Below are 18,652 nucleotides of genomic sequence, written 5' to 3' on the forward strand. Positions count from 1 at the left end.
AAGAATTATGCCTTTTTATTTTTAACTCCCAGAACAGTGCCTTGAAAAAGCTCAACAAATGTTTGCTGAATTATTGTAATGGGTGAATCTTATAGCTTTACAGTTTTTTAAATGAAGGTGTTATGGAAGTTTTGTACTAATTCTATGGACAGAAATGGGCCAAAAATACAAGAGAATCTTTCCTAATTTTTTGTCTCTAAAATTTTGGTTTTTTACTCTTTTTTAGAGCATAACAAACATTGTTCATTATTTGTTCTTCTTACACCTTGATCCCAGAAAAGTACTCTGTGATCCAGTGACATGAACTTTCTGGCTATTCCAAGAACAAGAAAGTCCGTTTCTCAGCTCTAGGAATTTTCTCCGTCTGTCCCTAATGCACAGAATACTGTCCCTATTTCATTGTGAAAACTGACTTCCCTAGCTGCCTCTAAGTTTCCACAAAATTCCATCTTCTCCAATTCCAGGCTTCTCCAAATCCTCTTATTACTGCTGTCCAGGTATTCTGAAATTCAGTGAAACTGGAAATTTTGCTATTACATATACATAACATTTCACTTCCAAAATCTGGGTATTTCTTTTTTTTAGTCTTATTTAATATTTTATTTTTTCTCAATTACAAAAAAACCTTCTATGTTTTTCAAATTTTGAGTTATAAATTTTCTCTATTTCCCCCTGCTCACCTCTCATTAAGAAGGCAAGTACAGAATCCTGTACATTTAACATGTCATATATGTGTAGTTATGTAAAATATATTTCCATGAAAATTTTCTGTGAAACAGTTAATCTCCCCCAAAATATTTTAAAAAGTAAGGAAAAGTACATTTGACCTGTATTTGGGCTCTACTAATTTTTTCTCTGGAGATGGACAGCAGAGTTCATATGTAAGTCTTACAGCATTGTATAGGATCATTGTGTTACTGAGAATAGCTAAATTATTCATAGCAAATCATCACGCAATATTGCTGTTGCTGTGTACATTGTTCTCCTACCAATAATGGTTCATTTTATTTTGGATCAGATCATATGAGTCTTTTCAAGTTTTTTCTGAGAACATCCTGTTCCTCATTTCTTAAAGCACAATAGCTTTCCATCACAATCATATACAATTTATTTAGCCATTCCCCAATTCATGGACATCCTCTCGATTTCCAATTCTTTGTTACCACTAAAAGAGCTGCTTTAAATATTTTGTATACATAGATCCTTTTTTTTTTTTTTTTTTTTTTAATGTTTTTGAGATACAGGCCTAGAGAGCTGTATTGCTTAGTCAGAAGGTATGTTTGTTTTTATAGCCTTTAGGGCATAGTTCCAAATTGCTCTCTAGAATGGTTGAATCAAAATAAAACTTTACAAATAATACATTAGTGTTTTAATTTATCTATATCCCCTCAATATCTGTCATTTTCCCTTTCTGTCATATTAGTGAATCTGAGACATGTTAGGTAGTGGCTCAGAGTTGTTTTAATTTACATTTTTTCTCTTCCAGGATGATTGAGCATTTTTATAGCTTGATTACTTTGTCTTAAAACTATCTGCTCATATTTTTGACCCTTAGTTTATGTAACAGGAAATTTTGACTCTGACAAGGACAATAATGTTCTGAAATGGCTTCATTTGTCTGACTAGCTTCTCCAAGATCCATATTGCCTTTGGAAAGTGATGTTTATTGGAATCAGGTCAGTGCAAATATTGAAAGATAAAGAAAGAGGTCTGGCGGACACTTAATGGAGCCCAGGACCCTGTGCTGAGGAACACAAATAAATCTTATAAAGACCATTTTGGGTTACATAGTCATATTCTCAAGCATTTCCTTATCTATCTCTTTCAAGGCTAGGTTATAATGACAGTCCCAAGGACAATAAACTTTTTTGATCTGAGCATCAGAATAACTAAGACCCTGGAGGTGAAGTGTCAAGGTCTGGGCTAGCTCCTCTGAAGAGCTCAGAGTAAGTCCTTGCCTCAAGTTGGGCGCCAAAATGTAAAGGTCCTGTCATCTCTTCAATTATAATCCTTCTCTGGGAGATCTCTTTTCTATAAAATCTTTTCCTCTGTGAGCAGGTTTCTTGGGAAGCTTCTGGAGCCTCCAGCCAGAGTAAAGGTAGAATCTTGAATCCTTATCTTCCTGAATCCTGGCTCTGAATCTCCTCGAGCTTCCCTGAAGTTCTCCCAGGAAGTCTTGTTCTTCTACCAGTCTAGACTCTCTTTCCAAACTGCTGTCTAAACTCAATTTCCCAGTATAGACTAACTTCTTGCCCAACTGCCCTCCTCTTTTATCCTAGCAGAGATTGGGCTAGTGAGAACTCAGGGGCCTGCAGGAAATACTTCAACCAATAAACTTGCTCCTCTTAAAGGTGCAAACTCTTTTAAACATGTAAACTCGCCCCCTCCTCCCCCCCCAAGTCCAAAGGTGCAAACTCTTTTCAAAGGCCTGGACCAAAGGTGTGAATTCTGAGCTAGAGAATTGTTTAGACAACCTCAGTTATCACCTTATAATCCTAACAGTGAAGTACTATTGACCTGGCTGACTACACAATTATAATAAAGAAAGGCATCTGACTTTTAGGCCAATCTTTAAACTAGTCACAATTTCACCAAGTGTATGCAAGGTCAGTTTTACTAGGAATGAGAATATTTATTATCACGTGGATAGTGTTGGAGCTGGAGTGAGGAAGACTAATCTTCATAAGGAGCAAATCTGACCTCAGAATTTACTAGTTATGTGGGCAAGGCACTTAAACTCTGTTTATCTCACTTTCTACATTTGTAAAAATGGGCTGGAGAAAGTATCTTTGTCAAAAAACCAAACCAAACAAAATAAAATCCAAAGTGGAGCCATAGAAAATTGGATGTGACTGAATAACAAGTCTCCTCTGACCTCAAAATCTTTGGGGATACTACAGCTAAGATTAGGGATTATGAATAAAACTCTGAACAGGTTTTGCCCAGCTTTAGAAATTGGATGGGGGAGTTGAATTCCTTCTACATGTAGTAGAAGTACTACATGAGTGTACTTAGGTTTCTTTTATCATTTTTATTAAATTCTTTCATAAAATAATTAGTACCTAGTAGGTTGGGGCTAAAGCGAGAAATTTGATTGGTAGATTTATATACATGCACATGCACATGCACACACACACACACACACACACACACACACACAGACACACACACACACACACCTCTCAACATAGATTTCAGAATCCATTACAATTATATTAGGAATACAGCTTAGAAAAAAAACTGTCATCCAGTTGTTCTAAGATCCTGAGAATAAAAATATGCAGCTTGTCTTTGGCTAACATTCTGTACCTTCTAATGTTAGGTGGTAGTTACTCTGAGAGCTTCCACTCTGAGCAGTAGAATTTATACTTAACCAGAAAATGGTTCAAACCATCTAGCAACAATTTTGTTAGAATTATTGATTACTCTTTCTTGAGCTATTTGGTTAGCTTTTTGCCTCATGAAATGATAATGAGTAGATCAAAGACTACTAGGCTACATAGTAGAGTAGAATAGCACTGAAATGAGTCTTGGGGCCTAACTCTGCCAATGACAGGTTCATGATCTTGAGCAAGTCATTCATTTTCTTAGATCTTGGTCTTACCCTTTGTAAAACAATGATATCAGTTTCTAATATCCTCATCCTTCTCTTTAGGTTTCTGTGACATTAATCAGTCCCATTTCTCTTCCTAATTACCCAGCTACTCCTTCATAGTCTTCTTGTTCGATCTTCATTCAGTTCATATCTGTTAAAGGTAAAAATCATTCAGGGTACTTTCCTGGGCCCTATTCTCTTCACTTTCTATACTGTTTCCCTTGGTAATCTCATTAGTTGCCACATTTCAGTTATCATCTCTATATGGATGATTCTTACATCAACTTATGCAGCCTTAAACACTTTCCTAATGTCCAGACTAACACCTTTAACTATAGGATCTTAATATAGAGTAATATCTAAAGACAGAATTCCCATAGACATCTTAAATGTCATATGTCCAAAAATAATCCCATTATCTGTCCTCCCAAACCCTTCCCACTCCTGAACTTTCCAACTGCTGTTAAGAGTACTATCACCATCTCATATGTAATCTGATGGTAAGAACTATCAATTCTACCTTTTTAATATCTCTCATATAATCTTCTTTAGTATTATCTCTCTGCCTCAAGTCTCTTCCAACTTCAATCCATTTTCAACTCAGATGTCAAAGTAATCTTCTTAAAGAGAGATTTAATCAGGTACCCTCACCCATTTCCACATTCAATATGCTGGGATGACTCCTTGGAATTTCCAGAATAAAAAATACAGTATGGCTGGCATTCAAGCCCTTCACATTTTGTTCTCCCATCACTCTAGTCTTCTTTTACCTTATTCTCCCCTACTTTGTTATCCAGTAATATTAGTCACTCTGTTGTTCCTAGTACTAGAAAATATGGACATTTTTGCTGTTTGTCATTCCTTGAATGCTTTCCCTCCTCATGTCCACCCCTTGACTTGCTTCAAATCCCAGATAAAATCTCATCTTCTATAAGAAACTTTTCCAGATTCCTCTTAATGCTAGTATCTTCCCTTTTTTGATTACCTCCGATTTCTCTTGTATATTCTTGTCTGTACATCATTGTTTGCATCTTGTCTCCTCTGTTTGACTTCCTGAAGTGAATTCCTGAAGAATAAGGACTGTTATTTGGATTTCTTTATATCCCTAGAACTTAGCACAATGACTAACATAAAGAAGGTACTTAATATATTCTGACTGTCTGACTTAGTAAAGCTTCTGGTGCAGAGCAGGCATTTAATAAATGCTTATGGGCCAACAGATGAGATGGAATACTTTCTATGATTCTAAGTAAAATTATCACATAATTTTAAAGATCATTTATTCAAATTCCCTCATATTATAGAAGAGGAAAAATAGACAAGAGAGGGGAAGGGACTTAACTAGACACCACAGTGAGTTAATTACAGGACAAAAACTAGAAGTTGTGCCCAACACAATCACATAAACATAAAACTCAAAACAAAATAAAGAGCTTCTCAGTAGTACTCACAATTATTGGACTTAGAATTTCTTTAGAGACAAAACAGAATTCTCACACAAATTACAAATCAGAAAATATAATTTTTATGGACTCTGCTAGAGTCATAAATGACAGGTTTATAAAATTTGCAGATGACCCAAAGCTGGGAGGGATAGTTAACATACTAGATCTTGTCGAAAAAGAACTTGATAGGCTAGACTATCTATAGGAACTGAATTAAATGAAATTTAATAAAGATAAATATAAAATCTTACACATAGATTTTTTTTTAAACAAAAGACTTCATGTGTATGGGATTAGATGAAGGGTGGTAAGTATTTTATTTTCTGAAAAAAATTTAGTGGATTGGAGGGACTGCAAACTCAGTATTAGTCAGTAGTGTTATTTAGAACCAAAAAAAATATATATATATTTTGAACTGAGCAGTAGTAAGAGGATCATAGTGACCTTCATTGTTCCCAGTTACCCTTACAGCAACTTTAGTGTTACTCTCAACTCCTCACTCTCTTTTAACCCATATAGCCAATCTACTGTCAAATTTTGCCACTTCTATCTTTATGTATCTTCTTTTAAATCCCAAAGCCATCACCCACTTTGCCTCATACCTGAACTATTTCAATAACTTTCTAATTCATCTCCCTGTCTCACATTTCTCCTCAACCTAATCCATCCACTTCTTAGTTATCAAGGTTATTTGCCTAAAAATACACCCCCAATGAGCTTCATTGGTTCCTTCTTACTTCAAGACCAAATATAAACCCCCAAGTTTGGTATAGCCCCAAATTCACAATCCTCTCCTACTTTTTAAGCCTTCTTACACTTTAATTCCCTCCCTAAATTTTATGGATCTAGCAATATTGATCTATTATTATGGACTCAAATCTTATTATAAAGAAAGAAATAAGAGATTATAAAAATAAAAAAGGCAGAAAGGCACTAAAGAACATTATATGTCATGTGTAACTCTACAATTAATAAAGAAAGAAAGGAAGCTCCCAATTTGGATCATATCAAGATCAGAAAAGACTTTATTTACATGTATAATTACAATGTATCTCTAGATGTGCTATATACAATACAGTAGCAAGATACATGAAAAAGATAACAAAACCTTACCTTATATTAGTGAAACAGTATGCAAAACAAAATCTCAAAATAGTATGAGAGTTCTGAGGTCATCTAATAAGGTCCATATTTGACCAAGAATCCCATCTACATGTCTAACAAGTGATCATCCTAACTTATCTAAGAGATCTCCTGTAAAAGATAAGTTACAACCTTCATGTATGGGTCATTTAATCTCGGGAAAATTTTAATTTCTAGAAAGTATTTAATTTCTAGAAATTTTTAATTTCTGTATTAAGCCAAAATATTTCTGTCCCATTTGCAACTTTCACCCACTGCTATTGGTTCTTCCTTCCAGGACTAATCAGGACAAGCTAATCCCTTTTCTACATCCTTCATTTTGTTTGTGGGCAAGTGACTATGTGAAACTAAGTGTAAAACTTTTTGTGTTTTTTCAATTTTAATTTCCTCTTCAGTCCTTTTCACCAAATAAGATATTTTTGGATCCTAGCATTTTCATTTGATATGTTAGTTCTTTGCCTCAGCCATATTGTTCCAGAAAATCAGAAAATAATAATTCTCTATGACTTTATCCAAGTTATTGAAAAAAATTTTTATATAAGTGGATAATTTTTCAAAAAAGTCTGCCATCCAATAAATACTTATAAAGTGCCCAATATGTTCTGGGCACTGTGATAAGGATTGTGGATACAAAGATAAGTAAAAGACAGTGCCTGCTCTCAAGAAGCTCAGAATCTAATGGTTCTAATAGAATTAAAAGATCTGTGGTCAATTATTAATCTTCAATTTACTGCTAGCTATGTTACCTTAATTACTCATTTAGCATCTGAAGAACTTGTTCCTCACTGGTTAAATGAGATTCATAATAATGATACTAAATGATGTCACAAAGGTTGTGAGGAATAAATAAAATCAATGCGATAAAAGCATCACATAAATGTAAACTATCATTGGTATCTTTTACTTTAATGTTCCTGTCATTTCAATGGAATTCAGACAGAAGTAGTACATGGAAAAATAAATATCCCACTGTTAGTATATTGTATATTTAATGCACTACTGCAAAGGTGAATAAAATAATGCCTTTTTGTAGTTGAATATAAGTATGAGGATGTAAGCTCATCTTCTGTAGGCTCATTAAAAGTGTCCTTAGTAGAACTCCAGCAGCAGATAGGATGATGAGGATATATGCCTCTTTGTGTTCCCACATGTTTTTGATCTTCTCACCAAGTATTTATATTTTGAAAGGCTTTTTTTTCTAGCAAGCTTTGAGATTATGGATGTGTGGAATGGTAAAGTCTATTGAAAACATCATCCTTAAGTCTAATATGGATCAGTGTAATACTTGGGCAATAGTGTAAGCAGTAGTTTAGTCTGCATAAATGGTACAATTTATTTGCTCAATTCTCAAAGATATCTTCAGGTCTGTATATATAGTATGAAAATTTGTCTATCAGTGCATGAATAATTGAGAGTTAATGATATGTAATTCTTGCCACCATAACCTGTCGTACTCTGATTTCATTAGGGACATTATTTTTATAGTCTGAAATGATGTGTTGCACAAGTTCTGTTAATTCTTTGCATAATGTACATTGATCCCTAAGTTCAGTCTCCTTAGGAATGATTCTCTATAATATGTAATGAGATAATGAACTAGTCCCAAATTACCATACTAAACATTGCTCCCCCCCCATCTCTACAGATATGATTTACTTAATCATTTGTTTGAAATCCTTTGTAGATATATTGTTGGCTGAGTTCATGCAAAAGCTACCTTTTAATTCTGATCTTGGTTCTTAGTTGTTTTTTTTTCCCATCACAGTTTGCACTATTCTTTGAATTCAGCAAATCTAGAGGCCTGTACCTATTTGGAATCTTATTATTGTTTGATAAAGTGATATCTGTTTGTTCCAAAAATATTTCTGAAGGTTTTTGACCTATTATTCCTGTGATCTGAAAATGTCTATTAAATTCTTGTCTTCATTTTTCATAGGTGGGATTTCATTCTTTCTATATTCTCCCTTAATGTAAAGGGCCCTATGCTTTGTTGATATTATATTGGGTTTTGTTATGATGCTTTCCAAATCTGTAATGTTCCACTTTATAATTTCAAAGCTTTGCATTAAGATAGATAGTATATTGGTGTTAAATATAATCAAATGTCAATTTTGATTCCAGGTTGCCTGTAATTTCCTTAATATTTTAACCACAGTCATCTCTTCAATATCTTTACTCTTAATGTGTCTGGAATAAAAAAAAATGTAAAGATTTGTAGATATAGCCTCAACACTTTGACTCAATGTTCAAACTTTTTCTTTCCTTGACTTATATTAAGATTTTTGTTCTTTGCTTCTACGGGATCTATATCCCAAGGAAGTCATAAAGGAGGAGAAAGGACCCACCTGTATAAAAATGTTTGCATCAGTTCTTTTTTGTGGTGGCAAAGAATTGGAAAATTATAACATATACTTTAACATATTTGACATGTATTGGTCTACCTGTCATCTGGGGGAGGCAGTGAGAGGAATAAGGGGGAAAATGGGAACAAAAGGTTTTGCAATTGTCAATGCTGAAAAATTACCCATGCATATATCTTGTAAATAAAAAGCTATCATAAAAAAGAGAATTGGAAAATTAGTAGAAGCCCAACATTTGAGGAACGACTAAGTTATGGTATATGAGAATAAAGGAATATTATTGTTCTATAAAAATTATGAAAAAGCTGATTTTAGAAAGTTTTGAGATGATTTACACAAACTGATGCTGAGTGAAACAAGAAAACCAGGAATATAGTGTACACAGTAACAGCAAAATTGTGTGATGATCAACTTTTAAAGATTTGTTTTTTCTCAGCAGTTCAGTGATCCAAGGCAATCCCAATAAACTTTGGATAGAAAATGCCCTCTGCATCTAGAAAGAAAACTATGAAGAATTAATGTAAATCAACATATTTTATGTTCACTTTTTGTTTCCTTTTTTCTCTCTCTCTCTCCTGGTTTTTCCCTTTTGTTCTTATTTTTCTCTTACAACTTTCACTTTACATTTCCCCTTAATAATTTTTACCCCTGAGGAAATTGGGGCTAAGTAACTTGTTTATAGCTAGAAAGTAGTAAGTGTCTGAGGCCAAATTTGAACTCAGGTCCTCCTAACTTCAGGAATGGTGCTCAGCCCCATTATGATTTATTTCAGATCTCTGTGTAGGAATACATCTTTCAATGTGATACCTAAGAATTCTTTATCTTCTTAATCATCATATGCTTTTAGCCTCTTTCCACCTATTTCCCAACAGCCTGTCCCATAAACAAAATGGCAGAAAGAAACCCCTCTGCACTGTGTTGTTACAGCTGTATCTGAGCAAAGAACTTGGATTCAATATTATCATACTGCTCCCATTAGAATGTAAGGTACTTAGGGAAAAGAGTTGCTTTTATCTTTCATTGTATCCTCCTATATAGCAGAGAATATAGCATATAGTAAATACTTAATAAATATTTATTAAATTGACTGCCAATCATTTTAACAGCCACTTTACCCTTGGCACATCTTTCAGTACCTCAAAAATAGTTGTCAGAAGTTCAAGATGCCCTGACCCTAATCTTATTATGAACATCCTATTGCAGATATACTAGATTTCAGTCAATTGGGTAAAACAGGTATAGTACAGGTCAAGAAACTCAAAGACACATGTCATGACTCACTGAGACTTTTCCAAAAGGAATGACACAGAATCAATCAATCAATAGACATATATTAAGTGCCTGGTAAATACCAGGTAACATGCTAAGCATTAAGGTTACAAAAAGAGAAAAAAGACATTCCTCAAGGAGTCCTCAAGGAGCTCACAAATATGTACAAAAAAGTAAATGTAGGATAAATAGGAAATCGTAAAGAGAAGACATTAGAATTAAAAGGAATTAGAAAAGGAATACGAAAACACCACAAATAAAAGGAATAAAAAGGTCTTCCAAATTCTGGGTCCCTGATATGCACATGCCCACATTCCCACAAACTCAGCAGCCTCCTGACCTACCCATTTACTCCATACTAAAAACATTAGCCTTTGTCTTTATTGCTTAGTTCTTGAATATTTTTGGGTAACAGGCAGCTCCAAGAAGCAGTGCAGATATAATCATCCCATTCCTTGCTTCATTTGGGAGAGTCTATAGAAAAAATATCTAAATAACCACATAGGTTACTTTCCAAATTTTCTCCTTGGTATATTTTCTTCTCTCCCATTATGCTGACATACATTACAAGGTAGTATTTGATCTCCCCAAGGAACTGACAGTCGATTAGGATGCCAATATCTTATACTTAGAACTGGAGAAAGGGATGGGAATGATGTAGCAGAGAATGTATTTCACAGAGGGTATAGAAGATAGTATTTTATAGAGGATAAAGCTGAGTCCTAGAACATGGAGGTTTTCACTGTTGGCTCCCTGTCCTGGAATACTCTCCCTCCTCATCTCTATTTCCTGCCTTTCCTGACAATCTTCAAGACCCTTATTCTTTATATATCTTGACATAGTTGTTTGCACATTGTCTTCCCATTAGATTGTGAATTCCTAGAGAAGAATTGACATTTGTCTTTCTTTGTATCCCAATCACTTAACAGAGTGCCTGGTACATAATAGACACATATCCTCTATAGATACTGACATCCCTTTTCCAATAGGAAGCTTACTACTTCCAATACTTGGTCATATCAAAATAATCCACTGATAATAGATTCTTTCTGGATTAAAAAAAGCTTATACATTAACAGGAAAAGGACAAAAGTGACAAACTTCTCTGGCTGTCAATATTCTTGGTCTGAAATCAAGAGGCATCATGGGGTTGTGAAAAGAATATTCAGTTTGGAATTAAAGGACCTAACTGTGTGATCCTGCAGTTTCCCTCTCTTGAATTCTGGGGGGAAAATTTGGAATAGATGGTCTTGAAAGCCTCTTCCAGTCTCATGATTCTTCAAGTCTGAGGCATTTAGCCCATCTGGATGTCTGTTTACTCATCTGTAAAGTGGAAAGGGAGAAAAAAGAAAACTCTTCTGCCCACCTCACAATGGTTAAGAGGATTAAATGGGATAAGAGATGTGTAACACACATTGTAAACTACAAAGTATTATATAAATGCAAAGGATTATTATTAAGTTAAAAGTTCAAAAAGAGGGATTTCTCTCCTTCAGCCTTCAGAATAGCATTTATCTCCTTTTGAGATAGTATCATTTCTTGTGCCTTTTAAGTTGCCTTTGCCAGCCAAGAATTAGGAAGGCTCTTTTTCTCTCTGACTTATTGGCATGCCTTATGAAAGTGCCTTATTTAAGATTTTTCATCCCTTAGATAATTCATGACTATCTCCAAAGCCTGCATTGTGTTCCAAAGTATCTGGCACACATTGAAACGAAGCCTAAAACTCATTCTATCTGTGCAACCATTCAAGTACATAAGAAATAAATGAACACATTTAATGTGGGAATGAATAATATGAGACCTTTTCTGGAGGCTTGGGAAAATGACAAAAAAAAAAAAAAAAAAAAGAGAGATATATTCATTTAAGTTTTCAACTCAGGGGCAGAAGCAAATTTGAAAATGACTGCTGGTTGGGTTGTCAACTTGATTTATTCTCCTGGACACTTGTGAGTCATTTTCAACCACCTGAAGTATCAAAGGAACTAATGACAGTTTTTATACCCTCTCTTTTTAGATAATATAAAATACCTAAGCCTAAAAGGGTTCCCAAAGCTCAAATTTAAGTATATTAGGGAAGAATCATCCATTAATATATGGTATGGATTCATGTCCCTTTAAATTTCATTTTAATCATTTGTACTAATTGACAGAGTAGATGGCCTGGAAGTCTCAGAAAATCTGCTAATAGGTAATTGCTTTCCACAGCAGTGTGAACATTTGCATTTGTAAACCTTTAATGTCATTAGATCTTTAATGTTTCTTCTGCGGGTTAATGGTAGAGAGAAGCTCAGGTGCCATTATACTGTTGATGACATCTGCTAAAGAACTTAGCTACAGCCAGTCTGTCATACTCCTGGCATGGTACTGGAAAGAAAAAAGAACCTGGCCAAAAGTCAGGGACTTGAATTCTCATCCCAATTCTGCACCACTGAGTGTGTGTGTGTGTGTGTGTGTGTGTGTGTGTGTGTGTGTGTGTGTGTGTGACTTTGGGTAAGTCTTATGCCTGGGTCTCCTTTGTTAAGAAGAAAAAGAAAAGAAGAAATAGAAAAAAAAAAAAAGGAGGAAGAGGAAGAGGGAGGGAGGGAAAAAGGAAGGAAGGAAGGAAGGGAATGAGGAAGAGAGGGATGAAAGGAAGGTGGGAGAACAGAGGAGGGAGATGAAAAAAAAATTAAAAGGTCATGAGTTATACAATTAAAAAGACCTTTGAAGATTATGTGGTCTAGCCCTCTCATTTTACAGGTGAGGAGATTGAGACCTAGGGGTGTGAAAGCCTGGAGTAACTGCCCTCTTCATCCTGATCCTGGTATACAAACAAAAGATTCTGGACATGTAGAGGTTGAGTAAGATTTAGTCTTCTTGTTAAAATGTGATGGGAACCAAAGACTGCCTTCCCCTTCCTCACTGACTCACTAGGATTCCCACCTTTACAGTAATTCACAGAAGCTGAGAGGGGAAGTGACTGCGTGTAGAGTTTTACATTTAGCTCTGAGGACCAAATTTCAGGTAGGACTCTGATAAATCAGAAACTATCTAGGGAAGGGTGATTATGTGAGACTTGTCCATATTATATGAGAACAAGGTGAAAGAAATGGGAATATTGAGTTTAGAGAAGAAAAGATATTGGTGGGAAAGTGGAGGGGTAGAGAAGGGATATAATCAGCTTCAAGTCATTGCAGGGTTATCACCAGAGACAGAGATAAATTTTGTTATGTTCAACCATAGAGTACAGAAGTACAACAAAGAAGCTGCTAGAGGGGAGAGGGAGGGAACAAGTATCTGCTATTCTCCAGGTAGCTGAGCTAAGTGCTTTAAAACATTTTCTCAATTGATAACCTTAGAAGCAGCAAAGTGGTATAGGGGGCTAAAGGCTGGGCCCAGAGGCAGGAAGACCTGACTTTAAATTTAGTTAAGTACACTTACTTAACTGTGTGACTTAGGGCAAATCCCTTAAGCTCAGTTTGCCTTGGGCTTTCCAACTACAAAGTGGGAATAATAATAATGTTCACTTCCTAGCTTTGTTAAAAGGATCAGATGAGATAGTATTTGTAAAGCATTTAACATAATACCTGTCAAAAAATGTCATAAGAGTGATAGCTGTTATTATCACCATCATCATCCTTAGCTTTAATTTAATAATTTAGAGCTATCAAAAGTAAAAATGGACTGCTTTATCTTTAAAGTGCTGCCTCTCCTTTGGAACTCTTCAAATGACAGCTTGATAAACACTTGCCAAATATAGTATAAAAGGGACTTTTTTTAAGGTATGGATTACACTAGGCAGCTAGGTTGTACAGTGATAGAATGCCTGATCTAAGTTCAAATCCAAACTCAGACACTTACTAGTTTTGTGATCTTGGGCATTTGTTTGCCTCAGTTTCCTCACTTGTAAAATGAGACAAATCATTCTAATATTTTTGCCAAAAAAATCCCAAATGGGTTCACAAAAAGTAGGATATGACTGAAATGATTCCACAACAAATGGGTTATACTAGACAATGAGGTTCCTTTCAAATTTGAATTTCTATGACTCACATATATCCAGCATATGAGAGTTGGATAAGATATCAGTAACGTCCTTCTGATAAAACAATTCTTGACCACACAAAATTATATTCTACAGAGGGGATAGAAATATGTTTATAAATAAGTAAATGTATACTGTTTACAAAGTGATTGAGGGGAGAGGGTTGAACTAATAACTGAGGCAAAAGCTTAAAAGGACAGGGCTTATGGACAGAAAATGCCATCTGCATCAGAAAAAGATCTAAGGAGACTGAATGTAAATTAACATGCTATGTTCGCTTCCTTTTTTCTGTTTTGTTTTTTTTTTTAATCTCTCCCATGTTTTTTTCTTTTTTGTTCTGATTTTTCTCTCCCAATATGATTCATAAAGCAATGTGTGTTAAAAATAATTTTAAAAAAAAGGACAAGGCTTAAATGCCTTTAAAAGAAGATGAAGAGTGAGTGACTGAATAAGCTACAACCATTTATTCAACTGTTATTATGTGTAAGGCACTGTGCTAAGTGCTGGGGATACAAAGCAAGTCAAAAACATGGACCCTGTCCATTATTTTAATGTAGAAAGAGAAAATTCTGATATAGAGTACAGTATGTACAAAGCTGCAGAGGTAGAAAATAAAAGATTGGGAACCATCAAGGAAACACTCATTTAGTTAAAGTGCAGTATATTTAGGGTAGGACTTCTTAAACATTTTCCTTGCAACCCCTTTTCTTCTGAGAAATTTTTATATGGACAAATGGGATATATCAAATAGTTATGCAAATCAACTATTTCCTGATAATAAATCATAATTTCAAGACCCCAACATTCAGTTATAGGACCCCATATGGGGTTACAACCCACAGTTTAAGAAGCTTCAAGACTGGAATTAAATAACGAAGAAGTACAAATGCCAAAAAGAAAAGTCAGGTCTATACTGTAGCTATGGAGAGTAAATTGCAGAGTCAATGGATTAGATGCAGAGAGATGAGATAAAAAGCTATTGAGATAATCCAGGCCAGAGATGATATAGGCCTAGGAGGGTAGCACAGAACAGTAGCTCAGAAGAAAGGCATGGATGGATGTGAGGGATTTTTAGGTAGAAGCAACAGTACTTAGCAACTGATTGGATATGGGGCCTGAATGAAAAATGATGATGGTTCTAAGTTTGGAAACCCGGGTGAAAAAAAGAATGGTGGTGTTCTTGAAAGAAATAAAGTCATTAGGAAGAAGGATGATTTTAGGTGGAACATAATGATTTTTCTTTTAGACACACTGAAGTACCAATGAGACACCAAGTTGAAGGAGATGTCCAGTACAAAGAAGTAAGCAAAAAAAAAAAAAAAAAAAAATGTAAGACTGGAAAACTGTAGAGAGATAAGGGCTAGCTATATAGATTTGAAAGTCATTTGCTCAGAGATTACAGTTAAATCCATGGGAGCTGGTGGGGGGAGGTAGAAAGAGAAATAAAAAAAAAATTGCATCAAGAAATTGCTTCCAAGAAATGGAAGAGATCTCAGCATTCATATATTCAATCTCATATCTGAAATACAATTCCCTGATGTAGCAATGCCAGAAAATTTTCATTCAAATTCCCTTTAAAAACCTCTAATATGAAGGAGCTCATCAAGGAGCTCACCCCCAAGATATATAATTAAACTTTGGAACAAAATTTTAGAAAGTTTTTCCTTAATCAATCCAGAATCTAGTACTTTGCTTCTTTCATCTATTGATCATAACGAGACTTTCTGGAACTAAGCAGTCATTGTAAACTCTCTTCCACATAAAAGCCCTTTAAATACTTCTAACAGATAACCATGTCACCTCTAATTTTCTGTTCCTTAGGCAAAGTAGCCCCAGACATTTATTTCAATAGATCTTCAGAGAGCATGCTTTTCAGTCCCCTTTCCTACCTTGCCTCCGTGTATATGTGCTGCTGTTCTTTCTAGTATTTGAATGCACAGAAATCAATCCAAAATTCTAGGTATGATCTGACCAAAACAACACAGCACAGCAACACTATCACCTTCTACTTTCCAGACATTAAGCTTCTTTTCATACAATTTAAGCTCACACCAGCTTTTCTTAACTGCCTTGTCACACTACTGAAGAATATTGAACTAGCACTCCATTAAGACCCCAACCACTTTTTCAAATACTTGTCTAGACATGCTCTCCCCCCTCCCTAATTCTGAACAAATAATGTGCTTTCTTAAGTTATTTTCTCTTCTATGTCAGTATGAGTAACACAACTGTCCTTAAGATTCATCATATTTTGCCTGAGATTTCATCATCTCTTTGTTCAAAACGTCTTAGCTTTGTACTGCAGGACTATTAGGACATTTATTAATTACTTAGATTAGGTTTTGCTCTGAATCCTTACTGGGTTATTCTTTCCTGCTATTAAGACTCACCTCCCTCATTCTTTCCCCAAATTTCTTCATTCTCCTTTTATTGTTAATGCTCTATCATTCTCCTAGTCATCTAGGTAAAAAAAAAAAAAATAGCTCAGTGGCATCTTATACTTCTCCTTTTGCCATTCTTTCACATTCAATTAGCTTCAAATTCCTGCTTTTCTAAATAAAAATAGGAGTCATAAGAGTCTCCTCCTCTCCACTCACAAAGATGTCACATTTATTCAAGTCATCAGTACCTCTTGTCTGAGCTATTGCAATATGCTTCTAACTCGCCTCCTTTCCTCAAAACCCTTTTGACTGAGTTGTCAAAGTAACATTTCCAGTACGTGAGTTTGACAAACAATCAATCAATCCAGAATAACTTATTAAGCATGGAACTTATATGAGGTACAATGTTATGAGGTGGGGCTGAAAAGTGACCACTTTAGTGCCAAAATCTTTGATGAATAGATTCCTAATGATTCTTAATTAGCTAATAGATTATGATCAAGTTCCTCAGCCTGTCATTCAAGAGACTTCAGAATCTGAATTCTAACTTTTCAGCCTTCTTCACACTATGCTTCTCCATGTACCCTATTCCTCAACAACAGAGTGGACTACTCTCTGCTCCCTGAATTCATCAATAGTTTTCTATATTTGCTTAAGCTGTATCTACATATCTCCTTGTTAAAATTCTAACTGACCTTAAAAGCTCAGCTCCATGAGCTTCTTTCATCTTGTCAGGTAAGAGTAAGTCCTCTCTCTTCTAAAATCTCAAAGCATATTATATCTTTTCCTTGAATTTATAATATTCTATTCTGTAGTATAGTTATTTGTGTACTTAACCTCCCCTACTAAATTTTAAGCAGCTTGAAGTCTCATTTTCATCAGTGCATCTGTCTCCCCACAAAGTGCCTAGCAGAGTATCACCCACACTCACATGCTTAATATTTGTTGAAAACTGGATTTGAATATTGGTAAATGTTCATCAAGATCCCTCGATTTAGTTTTCAGTCTTATTTAAGCCTTAATATACTCATCATGTATAATAGGAGTTCAATCATTTTCTTAAATGAATATCTCTTCAACAGTTAAAGGATCTCTGATTTCATTGGTGTGGGTGCTTTGTTTAACAAAATAAATTCCTTCACACCTCTAGTGGGCAATTTCATTAGTTGTGGATAAAGAAAAATCACCAACTGTCCAACTTCACTGTAATGGACTCCATCCTCAAAGCCTACTCAAAGGTATGCAGAGCCCCAATTAAGAATCCCACCCTTTTTCATATTGTGATGAGGATTTGGATGAGGCATAAAGATAGGACTTTATTCTGAAGAAGAAGAAGAATAGAAATAATAGAAATCTTTTTAAAATTACGCCTAAGCACAAGAAAAGTCTCATCTTCTGGAACTAAAGCTTCTTATTCCAATACCTGAACTTCGCAAAAAGTGGCTTCACTGGATACATTTTACAACAATAATAAACAAGCATCTTTCCTCTGAGCCTTTTCCTATCCTGCTAATCTTCTCTTTCCATCCTTTCTACACAAGGATACACATTTTAATAGAAATGAATGTATTTCAAGATGTGCACTTCCCCTGCTTTAAGAATACCAGCCAAATGAAATATTAATTCTACTTTATTCTTTTATAGGCATCCAGATAAATGGAAATTCACAAAGAAACTGAAGAGGGGAAAGTACATACTTGGTCTGGTGTTTCGAGCCTTTCAGGTGGGCATGATACTGTTCTATTGAGTTGAGGGTGACATGACAGATGCTACACGTGTAACTGCGCCTCAGACCTGTGAACACAAAACCAGTAGTTAGGTTACCCTGGTCCCAGCCACCTATCCCCCACTTGTCTTCTGTTTACAACTCAAAAGAGGCATCTGTTTAGTTAACAGGCCCCTGTCAGCACTGGCAAATTCAGCAACTTCCCACACAATGTATTTGAGGGACAATAGGAAGCCTGCCAATCTGTTGTCCTTCCACCAAAACCTTTCCTTTTCCAAATATTATAAAGTGTGTAATGTTATTATTAGTCATATATTAAAATCTACTGTATTAAATAATTATACCAATATTACATACTAATGATAATTCATATTTATATGATATTTGATAGCTGATGGAATGAGGTAGGCTGCCAAGCAGCAACTCATGTAAAAGACCTTTCGGAGACTTCCCAGGTGCTAGTGTCTTTCCCTTTGTAATTAATTCCCTCTAATATCTTTTATGTATCAATTTATCTCTACATTGTCTCTTTCATTAGAATATAAGCTCCTTGAGGACAGAGCCTATTTTTGCTTTTTCCCAGAATTTTAAAAAATGTCAGGAACACAATAAATGCTTAATAAATGCTTACTGATTGACTGTGTTGATTAATGTATCATTATGCCCATTGGATAGAGGAAAAAATTTAAGATTCTTCAGAGGGATCACA

General features: G+C 35.1%; 1 protein-coding gene across 4 annotated transcripts in view; it reads right to left on the reverse strand.

Annotated features, from left to right (window-relative positions):
• ZMAT4 (zinc finger matrin-type 4) overlaps window positions 1-18,652 on the reverse strand; it is a 756,392-nt gene that overhangs the window by 257,788 nt on the left and 479,952 nt on the right. For 3 of the 4 annotated variants that reach the window (XM_074287328.1, XM_074287326.1, XM_074287327.1), the window contains one exon: window positions 17,915-18,011. The exons of the other annotated variant lie outside the window; for it this stretch is intronic. In XM_074287328.1, the coding sequence (XP_074143429.1) occupies window positions 17,915-18,011 (97 nt within the window). The remainder of the gene's footprint in view (window positions 1-17,914; window positions 18,012-18,652) is intronic. 4 annotated transcript variants of the gene reach the window in all.

Source organism: Sminthopsis crassicaudata, chromosome 2 (genome assembly GCF_048593235.1).
Source record: "Sminthopsis crassicaudata isolate SCR6 chromosome 2, ASM4859323v1, whole genome shotgun sequence".
NCBI lineage: Eukaryota > Metazoa > Chordata > Mammalia > Dasyuromorphia > Dasyuridae > Sminthopsis > Sminthopsis crassicaudata.